Source organism: Neomonachus schauinslandi, chromosome 7, assembly GCF_002201575.2.
Source record: "Neomonachus schauinslandi chromosome 7, ASM220157v2, whole genome shotgun sequence".
Lineage (NCBI taxonomy): Eukaryota > Metazoa > Chordata > Mammalia > Carnivora > Phocidae > Neomonachus > Neomonachus schauinslandi.
In genome coordinates, this window is record NC_058409.1 from 23,136,418 (window position 1) to 23,155,604 (window position 19,187).

Sequence of the window (19,187 nt, forward strand, 5' to 3'; positions counted from 1 at the left end):
ACTGATGGGATTCCCTGGGGAATTCTACCAAACATTCAAAGAAGGAGTAATACCTATTCTCCTGAAGCTGTTTCAAAAAACAGAAACAGAAGGAAAGCTTCCAGACTCATTCTCTGAGGCCAGCATTACCTTAATCCCCCAATCAGGCAAAGACCCCCATCAAAAAAGAGAATTTCAGACCGATATCCCTGATGAATATGGATTCCAAAATCCTCAACCAAATCCTAGCTAACAGGATCCAACAATACATTAAAAGGATCATCCACCACGACCAAGTGGGATTTATCTCTGGGATGCAAGGGTGGTTCAACATTCGCAAATCAATGTGATAGAACACATTAATAAGAAGAGAGAGAAGAACCACATGGTCCTCTCAGTTGATGCAGAAAAAGCATTTGACAAAATACAGCATCCTTTCCTGATTAAAACTCTTCAGACTACAGGGATAGAGGGAACATTCCTCAAGTTCATAAAATCCATCTATGAAAAACCCACAGCGAATATCATCCTCAATGGGGAAAAGCTGAGAGCCTTTCCCTTAAGATCAGGAACATAACAAGGATGCCCACTCTTGCCACTATTGTTCAACATAGTACTAGAAGTCCTAGCAACAGCAACCAGACAACAAAAAGAAATAAAAATTATTCAAAATGGCAAAGAAGTCGTCAAACTCTCTCTCTTCGCAGATGACATGGTACTTTATAGGGAAAACCCAAAAGACTCCACCCCCAAATTACTAGAACTCATCCAGCAATTCAGTAATGTGGCAGGATACAAAATCAATGCACAGAAATCAGCTGCTTTCTTACACACTAACAATGCAACTGTGGAAAGAGAAATTAGAGAAACGATTACATTTATAATAGCACCAAAAACCATAAGATACCTCGGAATAAACCTAACCAAAGAGGTAAAGGGTTTAGACTCTAGGAACTACAAAACACTCATGAAAGAAATTGAAGAAGACACAAAAAGATGGAAAAACATTCCATGCTCATGGATCGGAAGAATAAACATTGTTAAAATGTCTATGCTACCCAGAGCAATCTATACCTTCCACGCCATCCCGATCAAAATTCCAATGACATTTTTCAAAGTGCTGGAACAAACAATCCTAAAATTTGTATGGAATCAGAAAAGACCCTGAAATCACCAAGGAAATGTTGAAAAAGAAAAACAGAACTGGGGGCATCACGCTGCCCGATTTCAAGCTATATTACAAAGCAGTGATCACCAAGACAGCATGGTACTGGCACAAAAACAGACATATAGACCAATGGAACAGAATAGGGAGCTCAGATTTGGACCCTCAACTCTATGGTCAAGTAATCTTCGACAAAACAGGAAAAAATATGCAGTGGAAAAAAGACGGTCTCTTCAATAAATAGTGCTGGAAAAACTGGACAGCTATATACAGAAGAATGAAACTCGACCATTCTCTAACACCATACACAAAAATAAACTCAAAATGGATGAAAGACCTCAATGTGAGACAGGAATCCATCAAAATCCTAGAGGAGAACATAGGCAGTAACCTCTTTGACATCGCCCACAGCAACTTCTTTCAAGATACATCTCCAAAGGCTAGTGAGACAAAAGCAAAAATGAACTTTTGGGACTTCATCAAGATAAAAAGCTTCTGCACAGCAAAGGAAACAGTCAACAAAGAGACAACCCACAGAATGGGAGAAGATATTTGCAAATGACACTACAGATAAAGGGCTGGTATCCAAGATCTATAAAGAACTTCTCAAACTCAACACCCAAAAAACAAATAATCAAGTCAAAGAATGGGCAGAAGACATGAACAGACACTTCTCTAAAGAAGACATACAAATGGCTAACAGACACATGAAAAAATGTTCATCATCATTAGCCATCAGGGAAATTCAAATCAAAACCACACTGAGATACCACCTTACACCGTAAGAATGGCAAAAATTGACAAGGCAAGAAACGACAAATGTTACAGAGGTTATGGAGAAAGGGGAACCCTCTTACACCGTTGGTGGGAATGCAAGTTGGTACAGCCACTTTGGAAAACAGTGTGGAGATTCCTCAAAAAATTAAAAACAGAGCTACCCTATGACCCAGCAATTGCACTACTCGGCATTTACCCCAAAGACACAGATGTAGTGAAAAGAAGGGCCATATGCACCCCAGTGTTCATAGCAGCAATGTCCACAATAGCCAAACTGTGGAAAGAGCTGAGATGCCCTTCAACAGATGAATGGATAAAAAAAAATGTGGTCCATATACACAATGGAATATTACTCAGCCATCAGAAAGGATGAATACCCAACTTTTACATCAACATGGATGGGACTGGAGGAGATTATGCTAAGTGAAATAATTCAAGCAGAGAAAGTCAATTATCATATGGTTTCACTTATTTGTGGAACATAAGGAATAGCATGGAGGACATTAGGAGAAGGGAGGGAAAAATGAAGGGGGGGAAATCGGAAGGAGAGATGAACTATGAGAGACTATGGGCTCCGAGAAACAAACTGAGGGTTTTAGAGGGGAGGGGGGTGAGGGATGGGTCAGCCCGGTGATGGGTATTAAGGAGGGCACGTACTGTATGGAGCACTGGGTGTTGTACGAAAACAATGAATCGCGGATCACTGCATCAAAAACTGGTGATGTATTATATGGTGACTAACATAATAAAATAAAATTTAAAAAAATGTGCATCAATAACCATAAAGTTGATTATACCCACGGCAGCAGCATTCTTATACAATGGTAAATAAAAGTGTGTGTAGATTGGGATAAACTTTTGGAAAGTCAAAGTGCAGTATTGTCAAAATTAATTCCACTATGAGAAATTTATCTTACAGGTATAAGCATAAAAGTACAAAGGATTTTTATTTCAACACTATAAACAGCAAAAACTAGAAACAACCTAAAACACCCATCAATATCACATTAGTTCAACAGATTATAATAATACTGCAATAGATTTCTATTCAACAATTCATAAGAAATAAATCTTTACCAACTCCTGTGCAAAGATCCAGAATACTGTACACAGTAGGGTCCACTGTATACCTTTCTTTAATGTTTTAATTTTCAAAACATACACATGTATTACTTTTATTAAAACATTAAAATGCTAAGAATTAATTATCTGAGTGGTGAGATTTTTCAAAGATGTCAGAAAGCTGTGAAAGCTAAGAGGAAGAGATGAGCTAAAATTCCAAGGCAAGAAGATGGTCAACTGAGATTGCCTGTTGTTTTCTTCTCTAAACTCGAAGTGGCAATGAGGTAAAGGGACTCTACTTGAGGAAAAATAATTTCTAAGGGCTTCAAGTACTGGCCTAAAAACTGGAATACAAAGAAGCCCCAAGCAGTGCTGCCTTCCTCCATGGGACATAACTACTCTTAAGACAATGTAGGAGGCTGGGGACTGGTTGGAAATTTTGTATAGTCTCACGGTACTTAGGAGACAAAGTCACACAACAGGGATGGATGTGCAACAAACACATGACATATTTACCTGCTTGGGGAGGGAGGCTCAAAAGCAAAGCTCAAAATCTCTGAAGGGCTGAACTTAAACAAAAAAAAAGACAAAAAGCCACCAGACTCTGAACCAAAAGCCATGCCTTAGGTAGAGATTGGGGGTGAGGGTAGGAGGACAAGGCCGACAAAGCAGAGTACAATTTCCCACAATCTCTCTGCGCTCAAAGTTCCATTAGAGATGGGGCCTGCATCAAGCTCATGACAAATCTCACTCTCAGTTTAAAACCTGGATACATTTTAAGTAACTTTGTAACCCAGCCTCACCCAGCCCAATTCCCCTTACCTTATTTACATGCTTAACCAGAGGAAATGGCAAATCCTTTCTATGAAAAAATATTAATTTCCCTACTTGCTTAGGTTTCTTTATATACTAAGTACAGTATACCAAAAAAAAAAAAAAATTTGTAAGACACACAAAATAAGACACAATGATAACTGGGAAGGGAGGGGGCACAGAGAATAAAAACCCAATTTTGGAATTAACACACAGAGTTTTGTAATAACCATTATAAATAAATTAAAGAAAATATAGGGAAGAGATCAAATGGATGAAGACATGGTGGAACAGAGAACTGGAATTTATAAAAGAGATTCAAATGGGAATTCTAGAACTAAAAAGTTAATTATCTAAAATTAAGTCACTGCATGGATTCAACAGCAGACTGGACACAGGAGAAAATAGGAAAACTTTGCTTAAACGCAGGTCATTAGAAAATACCCAAACTGGGGCGCCTGGGTGGCTCAGTTGGTTGGGCGACTGCCTTCGGCTCAGGTCGTGATCCTGGAGTCCCGGGATCGAGTCCCGCATCGGGCTCCCTGCTCAGCGGGGGGTCTGCTTCTCCCTCCGACCCTCCCCCCTCTCATGTACTCACTCTCTCTCGTTCTCTCTCTCTCAAATAAATAAATAAAATCTTTAAAAAAAAAAAAAAAAAAAAAGAAAATACCCAAACTGAAGCCCAAGTAGGGGAAAAAAACGGAAAGAACAGAACAGACGCTAAGAGATGCATGGGACACACATCTTTTAACACGTAAGTAAAGGATCTCTCACACGGAAAGAAGACATAGTAGCACAGGCAGTATCTCAAGTCATAATGGCCACAAGATTTCTGAAGTGATGAGACGTCAATGCACAAAATCAAAAGTTCCACCAAGCCCAAACAAAATAGAGAGACTTGTACTAAGGGATCCTTGTTGTAGTTAAAATTGCTCTGAGTCCTGTTTATAAGTTATGGAACATGATGCTATCTGTGTTCAGCTTTCTGTGGGCTGTGGTTCCCGTGTTCAATTTGGAAAGCTTTGGAGTGCTATCTCCATCTGTCTGCTTTGTGCCACTACTCAGTCTGGCACCTGGGCAGAGGTGTGTCTACTGGCATGTCAGTTCTCCAAGTCTCTGGTATGCTAAGTAGGATCACATCCACACACACAAAGGATGGAGGTGAGCCCAGGATCTCATAAACAACTTTATGGGTTGTCTCCTTCCTCCATCTCAGTTATCAACCTACTATCCTTAGGTTAACCTTTTCAGTCCTCTAGAAATAAACTAATAAACTGCCCACTGTAGCACTTTAGGGGCCAAGGAAGAGGAGGGCAGAGAGAGTGTGGGAAAACAACAATGAAGTTGGCCTTGCCTTCTTGGAGCCACAGCTCCACTAAAGGGTGAAGAAGGTTCCCCTCCCTCAGAATTCTGGCTTGTGCAACCTTGTGTTGCAGGCTACTGTCACTGCTACTGGATTACTTGGTGGCTGAGGCCTGACAGAATGGAGGAAAAAAAGAGGGGGAAAAAAAAAAACCTGTGGGAATTCCCTTTCTTACTCCTCAAATCAGCTTTTTCCTGAATCTTTATTAGTTTGCACACATCCAGGTTTCAGCTTGCCAGCTCAGCTCAGGAGATACTGGATTTTAAAAAAAAAAAAAAAAAAAAAGGATTAATTCACTGCTGGTAGTGGGACTTTGAATTTTCCAAGTTCTTCAATGGGTGGATCACGATTCTGGCCAGGTTTTATTGTTGATCTTAGTGGGGAAATAAAGGGTGGCATGTGTTTACTCCATCTCACCTGTAAATGGAACCCTTAATTTGATTTTTATCTTTACAGATATAAGACAGTTACCTCACAGTCTGTGTTTGATATTCTGGAGCTCCTCTAGTTCTGTTGGTTGTGGATTACACTGACTTTTAAGAGAGCCTCAAAATCTTTGTTTGCTTGACTCTGTACTTGAAAAATTATTATTACAAATAAGAGGTTACTGCTAGAATCCTCAAAAGAGGATTTTTATGTTCTTTTGCCAGGCACCTAACATCTGGGGCTGAGACAGGGCCAAAACTTGAGGTCCTTCTGAGCTGTTTAGAGTACAGCCGCATCCTCTTCAGAGTTAGCTGTTCAAGGTCCCAATCCTCAATAAAGGCTGTTATGCGAGAGTGGTCTGGCCCTGGTGGGCTCTCTAAACTAGAAACCTGTAATACTTTATCCAGCAGTTCCTTTTCTCAGCTACAATCTATGGACTGAAAATGTCCATGGAAAAAAAGGCATCCTTTTGGGGTAGTTTCAGTGCAGGGGGAGGAAGGGATGTGACACATGCAGACTTTGTTCTCCTAGCAACTGCAGGATTCCAACTCTTTAGCCTTTTCCTGGGAGTCCATTGCCCAAAAAGGCTGTCTCTTCGGTGCTTTTCTGTACTGGTGAATGTCCCAGAGCACATACAGCTCCAGCTCACCTCTTTCTGGTCTGATTCTCTCTCTGTTCTGTGTCAGGTAGTTCTTAGCTCTCTTCTTGAATTTTTATACTTCGTCGTAGCTACTTTTTATATTTAGTCTAACTTTCCTGGTTGTTCTCAGCCAATACTGGAAACAGAATGTTAAAACAAGTTTCTTTAATTCATTTTGCACAGATCTTAGGTGGACCTTTGAATTAGAAGAGTCACATCCTTCTTTCACTCTGGGATAGTCTCTACTACTGTTGCATGAATACTTTGTTCTCCACATTTTCTTTCAGATTTCCTGGAATAATGCTCAATGCTATTTATTGTTGTTGTTCTATAGTCTGGGAGACTTCCTCAACTTTATTACCTACTCCCTCTACAGAATGTTTTTGTCTTTGCTGCCATGTTTTAAGTCACTCTGAGTTCTTTCTTTCTCAGGGACTGTTCCTTTTTTCCTAATACCCTGTTCTTGTTTAAGAGATAAATTTTTAAATCTCTCTGAACACAGTTCTGGAAATGTTTTTTTTCTCTCTTCTTTAACTATTTTCTCCAGAATCTGTAAGCTTACTTATTAGGTTCCCCACCATGCTTCCTCAATGATCCTGATTCTCCTATGCCTGGCTATCAGTTTTAATTAACACAAAATGACCAAATATGGTTTGCTCTGGTATCATCTAAACAAATCTGTCTTCTGGTCAGTTTTCCTAATTGTAGGTGTTTGTTTCTTTCTCTCTCTCTTTTAAAAAGATTTTATTTGAGAAAGAGAGAGACAGTACACGCATGCACGCATGCACACACACAAGCAGAGGAAGTAGCAGAGGAAAGCAACAAGCACATGCCCCACTAAGCAGGGAGCCCAATGTGGGACTCGATCCCAGGACCCTGGGATCATGACCTGAGCTGAAGGCAGACGCTTAACTGACTGAGCCACCTGGGGACCCCTCCTACTTGCAGGTGTTCTGACTGTGAGTTCTATACAGGATGACCTAACTGTGCAACTTTTCTTCATTGCAATGCCAGAGTTATTAGGACTTTATTCCAGGTATGACATCCAGACTAAAATGCTCCATTTTTACAAATGTTTTATTAATATTCCTTCGAGATACTCTTAGGTGTTTTGTTTGGGGTAAAAGTCGCTGACCATACTTTGCCTAGGATAAGGAACAAGGTGTGGAGGACACGGGCCCCTTTTGCAGTACCACATCATGCCTACCCTGTGCCACATCCAATCTAGAGTTCTGCTGGGCAGTTGTTTCTCACCACTCAAGGAGTTCTAAGGTTGTGGCTTCTCTGCCTTTTATATCCTTCAGATCTCCTTTTTCTGTCTTCCAGGGGTCATGGTATTAACCACCAAACTTACTATCTCTATGTTTTTATACATAATAGTTGATACCATTTAGTAATTATTACATGCTGGCAGAAAAAGTTAAAGGTGTTTGATCTGTATAAGAGCCTTATGAAGTACAGCTGGAGAAAGTCAAGCTTGGAGAATCATTTGCTCTAAGTGTCAGAGCAAGCTCTGCTTTCCTTTTTACAAAATCAGAATCTTTTAAATTTAACCCACAAGTTTTGTTTCTAGATACTAGTTCAAACTCAAGAAATCCAGAAACTGTGAAGGCTTACTTATTTTACACTAAAAAGTATAGTATTGAGAAACTGCAAATAGACAGTTATGTATCAGATTTAAGAGGACATAATTCAGTAGAAAGGACTCAAGTGAAAAGAGGAAAAATACCAAATGTTTCATTTTTCACTATGACTAAGTGCAGTATAAGGAGGAGTCAAAGTGAAAAATTAAAACACACTTCCTTTTCCATAGGCACAGCTTTTAAATTCAACTCCTAGTTTTCAAATTGCAACCAAAATGACCCATATGAATTTTTCCCCCTTACTTCATAAAGACCCTTAAATTTTCTTCGATAATTTTCAAATTATTATACTGTTTTTATTGTTGCCCTTCTCAGAATTTCAGAGAATATCCTCTGGTATCTAATGAAATGAAGCTACAGTAAGTCTTCCCTAAAAGAAAACAAAATGCAAGTACAAGCTTAGTCTTTGCTTCATTCAAACAGGAGCATGATCAAAACACACTGCAGACACAGTAATCAGCATTTTTACATAGAAAGGTAGAGTACACCATTATTAAAAATCTGGAGTTCACTGATTGTTTTCCTCCATTTATTTTCACGGAACAGCTAATCTGGCATTCATATTTTATTTCAGAAAGGCAGTTAAAACTTTAGCAGTACTATGATGTGCACATTAGCAGGGGAAATAAACGACTGTGACTTTTATGCTTCATTCAGATCATTCTAAGTTTCACTCACTGTGCCTCCCAGCAAAGTACATAATACCTCCTCAGAAGACATTTCATAAATGACTAACTGAACATACTTCTACACCTATTTTAAATCTTATTTCTAAAACATCAAAATAATACAAATAATGAAAAACGAAAATTCTAGAATACATAGTACCATATCTCAACATTAAGGACCCTAAAAATGTTTATTTAAGAGCTCAGAGAGAACCTGTTTACATTTTACTATTTTTTTCATTGTAATACCTTTTTTCTTTATTACCAAACAAACCAAAAAACAAACAAAAAGCCTCAGTTTTTACAACAAAACTCACCAAAAATGTTGGTCTTCACAGTAAGTGCAAGATGAGTATTATTCCTTAAAATTTCAAGGGCCTTCACAAATGTAATATTTTCAAAGTTTTGTCCATTTACTTCCATTATCTTGAGAAAAGCATTTGTAAAACATAAATTATGACAAAAACAATATTAGTTACTTCTGCAACCTTAAGTTTAATGGTGAAAAAAATGAAACTTGAACAAAATGCACCCACCATATGTGAACAATGGTTATCTCTGTGAGAAGTGGGGTTACTACTTAATTATTTTTCTCTTTATTGTATTTCCCCAAATATCTACTAAAAACATTTTTTGAAAGTGCATTCCCTCTAAGATCATACTGAAGACTTTTTTTAAAAAAACACAGTATGGCTTATATATGAAGGAAAAATTTTAATGTCAGATCAGATGATAAAAATTAGTGCCTGTGTATATATGCGCAAATTTTATTGAAATCTCTAAATGCAAATTTACTCCATTTAAGAGAGATAACTCATTCGAAAGTGATACTCTGAAGACATCTATGTATTTCCTGACAATGAATGAACCAGCAAGCCAAGCAAAAAGCACCACTGTGATGAGTTCTTCCACATGACACGGCTCAACCTTCACAGCAGGGCTTCCCAAACTTGGCTGTACCTCAAAACCATACATAAAGTTTCTTAAAAAATACTAGTTCTAACAAAAAAGGATAAAGAGATAAACATAAAGGAAAAAAAAAAAAAGGAGCGTACAGGACAGATATCAGGGATTGACACAATGATTCCAACAGGATAAAAGAAAGATTGAGAAGCAAAATACTATGAAAAGAAAAAAAAAAAAATCACAGAAGTAAAATTCAGAGTTGAAAAAAGTCTTGAGTCTACATACTGAACTGGTTCATCTAGTACCATGAAAAGATAATAAAGAGACTTAACACAGCCCAATGAAAATTTTGAATTCCAAGGACAGAGAACAAAGAATCTGTAAGCATCACTGTGTAGTAGTGGGTGGTGGTACAAACTTAAACAAAGCTAGAAAAGAAAAATAAAGATTGGCTTGGACTTCTCTTGGGCCATACTAAAATAATGTGATACTTTTCTCTAACATCAAAGTTCTCAGGGAAAAAAAATAACTGACCAAAGAATATTATACTCCACTGAACAAGAGCATTATCAGACATGCAAGGACACATAAAACTATAGTACCTATTGGCCCTTTTTGAGAAAAGTACTAGAAAAGGTACCAGTAGTACTAGAAGACAACTGTGAAATGAAACACAATAATGGAGACACAGGGCATAGATGAAATGGAGGTGATCAATGACATCAGTAAGACAGTTATAAATGTCTACATGGTTGTTAGTGATAAACTCACGAAACTTAATGCAAATGTCAAAAGTATTCTTAAGATAAACAATGTTAAAAATGACTTAATAGCTAATCTAAAATTTCGGATAATTTAAAAATAACTGGGAAGACTGAGGAAAGAAGTAAAAAGCTGATAAATTTTCTCTCAAGAATGAAATCATTTGATTTTATGGTTTTCTTTTCTGTGAAGAATGAGATGCTTAAATGTATTTAAAATAAAATACTAGAACAATAAATACACTGACTCTAGAATTCTAGCTACTAGATATTCTTAATGACTACAGCGGAGTTAGGCCCAGAAATCTCTATTTTTAAAATTTCCCTTAGGGGAAGAAGAGGATCATTGTAACTCTAAATCAGTTTCTTAATCCTTTGATATTTGGGCTGGATAACTCTTTATTGTGAGGGATGCACTGTTGCAGCGTGTTGTAGGCTGCTCAGCAGCATCCTTAGCCTCTATCCACTAGATCCGAGTAGCAACCCCTAGGTCATGAGAATCAAAAATATCTCCAGACATGCCAAATGTTTCCTGAGGGAGAAAATCACTCCCGGTTGAGAACCCCTGCTCTGCAGTGTAGAACTTTTTATAATGTGAATGCATTCATTATTTTAAAAGGAAAGTGCATTAGTATGGTTAAAAGTTAAATAAAGCTACATTCTAAATGAGTAAATGAACTAGTAGAATTTTAAAATGGGAAAACATAACCTTCCCAAGTGATTCACCTGAACTTGAAAAACTGCTCTTTGGTGTGCCTGAGAATCACCTAGAGAGCTGTGGTAAAAACACAGATTCCTAGAGCTCATCTCTGGAGAATGTGACTAGTACGATTAACAGAACTGAGGTGGGCTTAGGAATTACATTTTTTAGTAACAAGGTTGTCAGGAATCACATCTGGGAACACATTACTCGCTCTTTAGCTACCTGAAGTCTTAATGGAGAGAATAAATCCCCACCAACTTCTTCCTAGTGTCTCCTTTCTCCTAGTCTCTCACCTGGCTTCCTCTGCTTATGCATGTAGGTCTGTTACCAGATGAACACCTTTTAAGCTGGAACCATCACTTATGGTAATCTTCGGCCACTTACATTTAAATTTTTATTTTTTTTATTTTTAAAAAGATTTCATTCATTTGAGAGAGAGGGCACGCACACAAGCAAGCACAAGTGGGGGGGGGGGGCAGAGGGAGAAACAGACTCCCTACTGAGCAGGGATTCGATCCCTAGACCCCGAGATCACAACCTCAGCTGAAGGCAGACACTTAACCGACTGAGCCACCCAGGCACCCCTCATTTTAATGTTTATTTGTATTTCCTTAAGTGGATCATGCTTACTTGAAGAAATATCACATGTGAAAAAAGCAGCAGACATATTACTTCCAAAAAGGTTTTAATTCATGTGGGTGGTTATTTACTTACCTGATCACCACGTTTCAGTCCAGCATCAGCAGCTTTGCTACTAGGTTCTACTCCTTCAACAAAAATACCAAACCCCTTCTCACTCCCTCCGTTAAGGCTGAAATGTAGAGGGGACTCCCGGGAAGCCTTTTGCAGCACCACCTGTCTCCATTTGGCCTTTGCAGCACAGGCAATATTCAATAACCGGAGATGACCATTCATTTTCTAAAAAAGTAAAAAAGGGTATAATGTACATAAATTTATGTATCTATTCCTATAGGCTTTTAAAAATCACCTAAAATTATTAGAATCTGAGTTACCTTGATGAAATACAGATTAAAGAACATGTAAGCCAGCATAAATAAAACAGGAGGGAAAACTTCTACCCCAGAGCACTGTCAAGAAGATGATCTCGCAATACAGTTTTTAAAAACTGCTCGATAATCACAGGTTAGAAAAGAGTTTAAAATGATGTCTCATTTAGAGAGGGAAGACAAAACATTACTTCTCATGGCCTGAACTTTCCTACCTTGCTCATCTCCTGGCTATTACATAAATCCAGAATCTTTATAAACCTTCATTTAAAACCTTAAAAGACCTGAACCACCTTTCTGAATACAGTCATACTGAAAGATTCATTCAAGTCCCTACCTCTTCTGGGTTTATTATTCCTGTATTATTTTAGATCTTTCTTAACCTTAGTAATATTCTCACTTTCAGATTTTAATACCAATTTAATATTCAACTATTCTCAAATAGCATAGTATGTGTAAATCTCATGCCCATAAAAAGCAGCTAAAGTTTCTTCAGGACAGGGGCCAAGCCTTACACCTGTTCTGATCCTATACTCCCAACACCTTGGAAGTATAAAGTAGAACTGAATAAATACCTGATGACTGAATGATATCAAAAAAGAAATCCCATGATTGTAAGGCAATATCTATTTTCCATTAGCCCAATGGAAAACCCAAATGATGGTGGTAAGCTTCTACATCCTCTTAATCAAGTTCTCCTGTCTCTGTTCATTCTTCCCATTTTGCACAGAGCTGAAGGGCTGCTGAGAAGGCTACAGGAACTAAGAGGTAAGGGAACGGACAGAAATCTGCCAGAAATCTAGAAATCCCTTTTTCAACTCAATCCACTTACACTCTGAGTAACAGCAATGGTCCTTGGGCATTTGCAATGTGCCAGGTTTTTTTTTCCCCCCAGACTGTTACATTCATTAGCTCATTATAATCCTTATAACAATCCCCAGAAACTAGGGGCTACTACTTGTAAAGACAATTGCATAAAGGGCTGGGCTACTTGTCCAAGTTTACATGCCTAACAAGTGGTATAATTTGAATGTTAATTCAGGCAAACTAACTCCTGAGCTGATTATTAATTTACTTCCTAAAATTTCAAGTTGGAGGACATAAATCCAGTTGCAGTTCAAAGTTTTTACGTGACAGAGTAAATGGAATTATAAATAGCAACTGTGAAAGTTAACAGGACCTTGAGGGGATTATCTTAGGTGTTGTATATTTGGAACAAGTGAAATCACATGCAGAAGGGAGACTCAGAATGCCTAATATAGCGCTGATACATAAAATAGGTCTTGAAAGTTGCATAGAGTTCAAACAGCAACACTAGAAGAAAAGAATTCAAACCTGAGAACTGGTAAAGAATATAAAATAATCTGCTTGGTTAAAATCAAGGGTGCACAGATAAAAAGACTGAAAATGTAGGTGAGGAACCTGAATATGGATGAGGAATTACTTTGGTAGGAAATACTTTAGTTTACTGACAAAGAGAGAAATATTCATCTCATTTATAGTTTAAAAACAATCTTTGGCAACAGAATGGACTAGAAAAAATACCAGAACTAAAATTAGCTAGTTGTAATAACAGATGAGGCATGATGAAATGAGGCTGAAAAAGGAATGGCAGACAGAAAGGGACTATAGGGAATATGGGTACTGCCACAATTAGTGACTTAGGTGACTTTAGCAACGAATGAACACCTGGGTCAGGGAATTCAAGGAAAAGAGAGAGGGGGCCCACATATACACAAGAGTTCATAAGCTTGGGTGACTGGAGATAGCATTCTCATTAGTCTTAAAACGAAAATAGAAGAGTCAGGAGGAAGCCTGATTTTCGCTTGGGTTAGTGGCAGAGAATGAGCAGAATCTAGAATATAAATGTGGAGTTCTCAGAGCAGACTCAAGACACAGGAGAAGATAAAAGTTGTTCTGAGTTGCTGTTATTTGGGGATGAGGAAAATCCCTAAACCTTGAAGAAGATAAATTCTTTTGAGTCTTACTGTATCTTCCAGATTTTTTTCAAATTCCTCCAGAAATCGAGTCATAGCAGGATCACCTTCAAAATCATTAAAATGATTATTTACCCATAATAACACAATCCGTGTCACCTGTGGAAACATGAAGGAGGGAGCATACAGTTATGAGAGGCATTCTTTCTGCAGAAGTATATTCCAAAAGCATGTCCAAGAACCGAGGGTGGACGGAGCTTTATGGCTAATCCCTTCACCCCCTATCCTGCATGCAAAAGGTTCATTCTTACAGAGAGGCATGGTTTATTTTGACCTTTTGTTTCCTGGGGGACACAAGCAACACAGAGCGCCAAGACTGTACCCTCATGAAAAAACAAAACAGACAAAAAAACCCCCACCACAAACCTGCATGCTATGCTGTAAGAAGTACACAGGATGTATACCTCAGACAGTATCCTAAAATGTGAGCTTCTAAGGGGAGGCAATCGTATCAAAAGTGTTTATATAGCCAAGCACATGTTTAACCAAAAGTCCTAACATAAGCACATCTGAACTTACTTCATTATACTGTGACTTTTCAAAGTTGTAAAGTGATTTGCTTACTTTGCGTCACAGATTAACAGAAAAGTTAATGGAAGCTGAACTGAATCATGCACCTAAAAATGGAAGTAACTTAAGTTATATATTTTTTAGGCTGTGGTAGAATACACAAAAAAGCCACCATTTAAAACACTTTAAGGTGTACAGCTCAGTGGCATTTAGCACATTCACAATGGTGTGCAACTATCACCACTCCCTAGTTCCAGAACATTTTTATCACCCCAAAAGAAAACCCCATTCCAGTTACGGAGCCACCTCACTTTCTGCCCTCTCTCCAAGCAGCCACTAATATGCTTTTCTGTCTCTGTGTATTTTGCCTATGTTGGATATTTCATACAAAATGTGACCTTTCGTGTCTGGCTTCTCTCACTTAGCATTATGTTTTCAAGGTTCATCCATGTTGCAGCTTGTACTACTTTTCCCTTTTATGGCTGAGTAACATTTCATTACATGGCTATACCACAGTTTGTTACCCATCCACCAGTTTATGGACGTGTGGGTTGTCTCTACCTTTTGGCTACTGTCAGTAGTGCTATGAACATCTGTATCTAAGTTTCTGTTTGCATACCTGTTTTCAGTTCTTATGGATAAATACCTAGGAGGAGAACTGTGGGGCTATCTGGTAATTCTAAGTTTTACTTTTTGAAGAAATGCCGAACTGTTTTCCAGAGCAGCTATAACATTTTACGTTACTACCAACAATGTATGGTAATTCCATTTTCTCCACATCCATATCCTTGGCGATGCTTGTTACTTCCTTTCCTTTTTAAAAGCCATCCTAGTCGGTGTGAAGTAGAATCTCACTGTGGTTTTGATTTTGCATTTCCCTATGAATAATGGTGTTGAACATCTTTTTCACGTGTTTGCTAGCCATTTATATATCTTCTTTGGAAAATAGTCTTGGACAAAAGGCTTGAATAGACTATTTTCCAAAGAAGAAATATAAATGGCTAGCAAACACATTTCTATGTTGTGTTCTCTTTTTGCTGTTGAACTGCAAGGGTTCTTTATACATTCTGGATACTAGACCCTTATCAGATATAAGATTTGCAAATATATTTCTTCCATTCCACTTGTCTTTTCTTTCAATTTAAGGCTTTAATTTTGATGAAGTTTAATTTATCTGTTTTTTGTCCTTTGTTGTTTGTGCTTTGGATAGCATATCTCAAATCCAAGGTCATGGTTTTTCTTAAGTTTTAAAAGAAAAGGTTTTATTTTTGTAAAAACAGCACGTCATTGTAAAGATTTAAACAATACATATGAATATAAAAAAGTTTAAGAAGGTCATGATTTTTTAACCTCTTCTTTTAAGAGTTTTATAGTCTTAGCTCCTGTATTTAGGGTCTCTGACTCATTTTGAGTTAATTTTGTATATGGTGTAAGGTAATGGTCCAATTTCATTCTTTTGCATGTGAATATCTAGTTGTCCCTCACTCATATTTTTGCTCATTCTTCAGCATACCTTTATCTCCTCAGGCACTCAAGTAACTACATGTAACTCCAAAGGGGGTGGGGAGGCAAGCCTGTAGTTTAAAACACTTTAGTTTCCTAAACAATGGAATTCCAGAGTCCAGGTACATCTAATTATTTCTTTTAAGATATAACTCAGATGATGGACACTGGGGAGAGTATGTGTTGTGCTGAGCGCTGTGTATTGTTTAAGACTGATGAATCACACACCTGTACCCCTGAAACAAATAATACATTATATGTTAATAATTTAAAAAAAGACGTAACTCAGAAAGACATACCAAGCAATTATGACCCTACTTTTATTTTTCTTAAAATAAGAACTTCCTACCAATTTGCTGAGGTATTGCTAGTCTTTCCACTGAATGTACAAACAGCCTGTGAAATAAGGTAAGATGATTTAAAATAGCAAACAATGTTTAATGCAAAAAAAAAAAAAAACTTAAATGTAGATTAAAATAAGTCACAACAGAGAGATATTAAGATCTAAAAGACTAATTGTTTTAAAATGATTATGAAGTCTTTAACGCAAAAGTCAACATATTTCTATTTGGGGGCTTACAAACAATCTAAGCTCCCCTGAAAATATTTTACTTGGTGAATATTCTTTCTAAACTATTAAGTTTTAAGTGTTTTACTGATCTCCTTCAGAAACAAACATTTTGATAAAGTTCAAAAATACTCTTATGCAGCTCTCACGTTTTCTGAGTTTATAACTATACCACAGACTACTTCAGTTATTAACTTTAAAGGCTTATATCCACTTTTTAACATGCTTTTTTCCACAAAAGTAACTAAGTAGAGCTATGTTTTTTAGGTGAAGTTAATTTTTTTATCAAAATAAATATTTATCAACCGTAAAAGGTCTTATGAATAAAATTTATAGGTTAAAATCACTTCCATGCCCTTCATATTTATAAAACCAACCTTATCCCGTAAACTGTCAATTTTAAACCATTCCAGTAGTTTGATCCCAACATCCAAAGGACTTGGAAGAAATGTCCTGTAAGTTAGTAGGAAATCTTCTATATAAGTTGGGTCCACAATAGAATGTTCTTCTATTAAATGCATAATGAGACGCTCAGGTGTTGCCTAAAAATCCAAGGATAGAAAAGATCATAAAATAAACAAATAGCCGAGGAAACAAAGAACTCTACTGATTACTTCCTTTGTAGTCACTCTATTACACAATTCCTCAAAGCAGAGTTTCACTGTTAAAATACTTAGCAGTGGGAGAAGGTAGTCTTTACAGGTTGCAATCCACCAGCACCCAGAGGTTGAAAGAGAGAAAAGGCAGAGGATGAAAATACCCAACAGCATTTACTCAGTTTTAGCTGTTTTAATTGTCATTTTATCCTAGCAGGGCTTTTGAAATTCAGTGATTTACCCCTGTTGTGGCCTTTTTCTACAATTGGGGTGGGGGTGGGGGGGAAATGACACCTTAAGCCACCAGATGGAATAAGTCAGAGTTAAACTTAAAAAACAAAACAAAGCAAAACAAAACGAAAAAACCTTTCCTCTAAATTTAATCATCTTCAAATCTCTTCTGCCCCAGGCTATAGGAACAACGTACCAGTTCAAGACAGTGTGTTTTGTTGTTTTTACTTCCTAGAAGTTTCTTTTTCTATAGTTTCTCCATGCTAGTTCACCATCTTGAGAGGAACCAGAAGTTCTATATATAGTTTTTACATTAATTCAGAGTTTTAACTGCTTGCCTGTCTCCAGATTTATAAAAAGGAATGTAAACAACATTTATCTACAGCTCTAAGCTTCTGAATCAATGTTAAAATTTATTACCTTTGCAGCCTTTTCAAAAGTGTGTACACAGAACAAATGTAAAGATAAACCAGATGTTAAACCAAATATAAAAACCAACTGTTGTACATAACCTCAAATTTCAATTCACCCAAACAATTTCACTGGTGAGAATAACTGTATGGTAAACATACATCAATACTAACAATGTTATCTAAGAATTTACTTTAAAAAAGGTATATAAATCATTTCTCTAGAAGGAAGTCAAAGTAAGGTTTTTCATATAACATATTTAAGGGACAAGGCAACCACAGGTCATTCCTACTCTTCTTCCACCCTCCAAAACAATCTAAGTCAAAGAGTACCAAATTGGGCTTAACTTTCAAAGGCCAATCTTGAGTTGAGGTATTTAAACCTGGTTCTTAGATTTATGTATAATTAAGTCGGGGGAGGAACTGATCAACATGTTAAAGAAAGTTTATTATTCTGACTAGCTAAATCACTGGGGCAGGATACCTGTAGACACTAAGCCATATATTCAAAACTATATTTAAAGGTGAGCCCCACAGTCATGCAGAAGCATGTCACCAAAGGGCTCACTAGTATCCAACAAGGTGGGATTCTGGGAGACAGGGTGAGCAGAGTTGGCAGGCAAGGGAGATGACTGAAATGGTGACACTAGCATGAGAGACTGGTTACAATGAGCAAGTAAGTGAACACACAGAGCATAACAAGAGCCACTGCAGGAGAAGGCATTTACAAATATGAAAAGAGAAAGGACAGGAAAAACTGTGGCACAGCACGGCAACTCGGTATGCTCGTATGAACTCCTGATTATCACAAACAGATGGAGACATATACAAAGTTATATATGCATATGCATTTACTGTAAATATACATTTAATATAAATATACTATATAGTAAATACACATCTTTCCTTGCTGTGTCTGATCAGAGGTTCTGAAAGCAATGACACCGTGCTCGCTTCGGCAGCACATATACTAAAAGCAATGACACCTAAGTAGGAATGAAAGACTAAGTGCCAAGATCTTGGGTGGTTGTTGTTGGTTTCTTTTTTAAAGATTTTATTCATTTATTTGAGAGAGTGAGCAAGAGCGCATGAGAGAAAGAGAGACAGAAAGACAGACAGACACAGTGGGAGGGGGCAACGGGAGGGGGAGAAGCAGACTGCCCACTGAGCAGGGAGCCCGACTCAGGGCTCGATCCCGGGATCCTGGGATCATGACCTGAGCCGAAAGCAGACGCTTAACCAACTGAGCCACCCAGGCGTCCCTAAAAGATTTTATTTTTATGTAATCTCTCCACCCAATTGAGGCTCAAACCCACAACCCTAAGATCAAGAGTCGCATGTTCCACCAACTCAGCCAGCCACGCTCCCCAAAGATCTTAGTTTTTAAATGCTATTCTCCACTAGTAGGATCTAGGGCTCTCTGGAGAAATGGCTGATTCCAAAGCTGGAACAGGAAAAG

The 19,187-nt window shown here is 37.7% G+C and overlaps 1 protein-coding gene across 5 annotated transcripts in view; it reads right to left on the reverse strand.

Moving 5' to 3' along the window:
- Positions 1-19,187, reverse strand: part of RAPGEF6 (Rap guanine nucleotide exchange factor 6) — a 198,932-nt gene that overhangs the window by 60,345 nt on the left and 119,400 nt on the right. For all 5 annotated transcript variants that reach the window (XM_044917076.1, XM_044917078.1, XM_044917077.1 and 2 more), the window contains exons 12-15: positions 16,869-17,033; positions 13,902-14,009; positions 11,621-11,824; positions 8,854-8,962 (exon numbers count right to left, since the gene is read on the reverse strand). In XM_044917076.1, the coding sequence (XP_044773011.1) occupies positions 8,854-8,962; positions 11,621-11,824; positions 13,902-14,009; positions 16,869-17,033 (586 nt within the window). The remainder of the gene's footprint in view (positions 1-8,853; positions 8,963-11,620; positions 11,825-13,901; positions 14,010-16,868; positions 17,034-19,187) is intronic.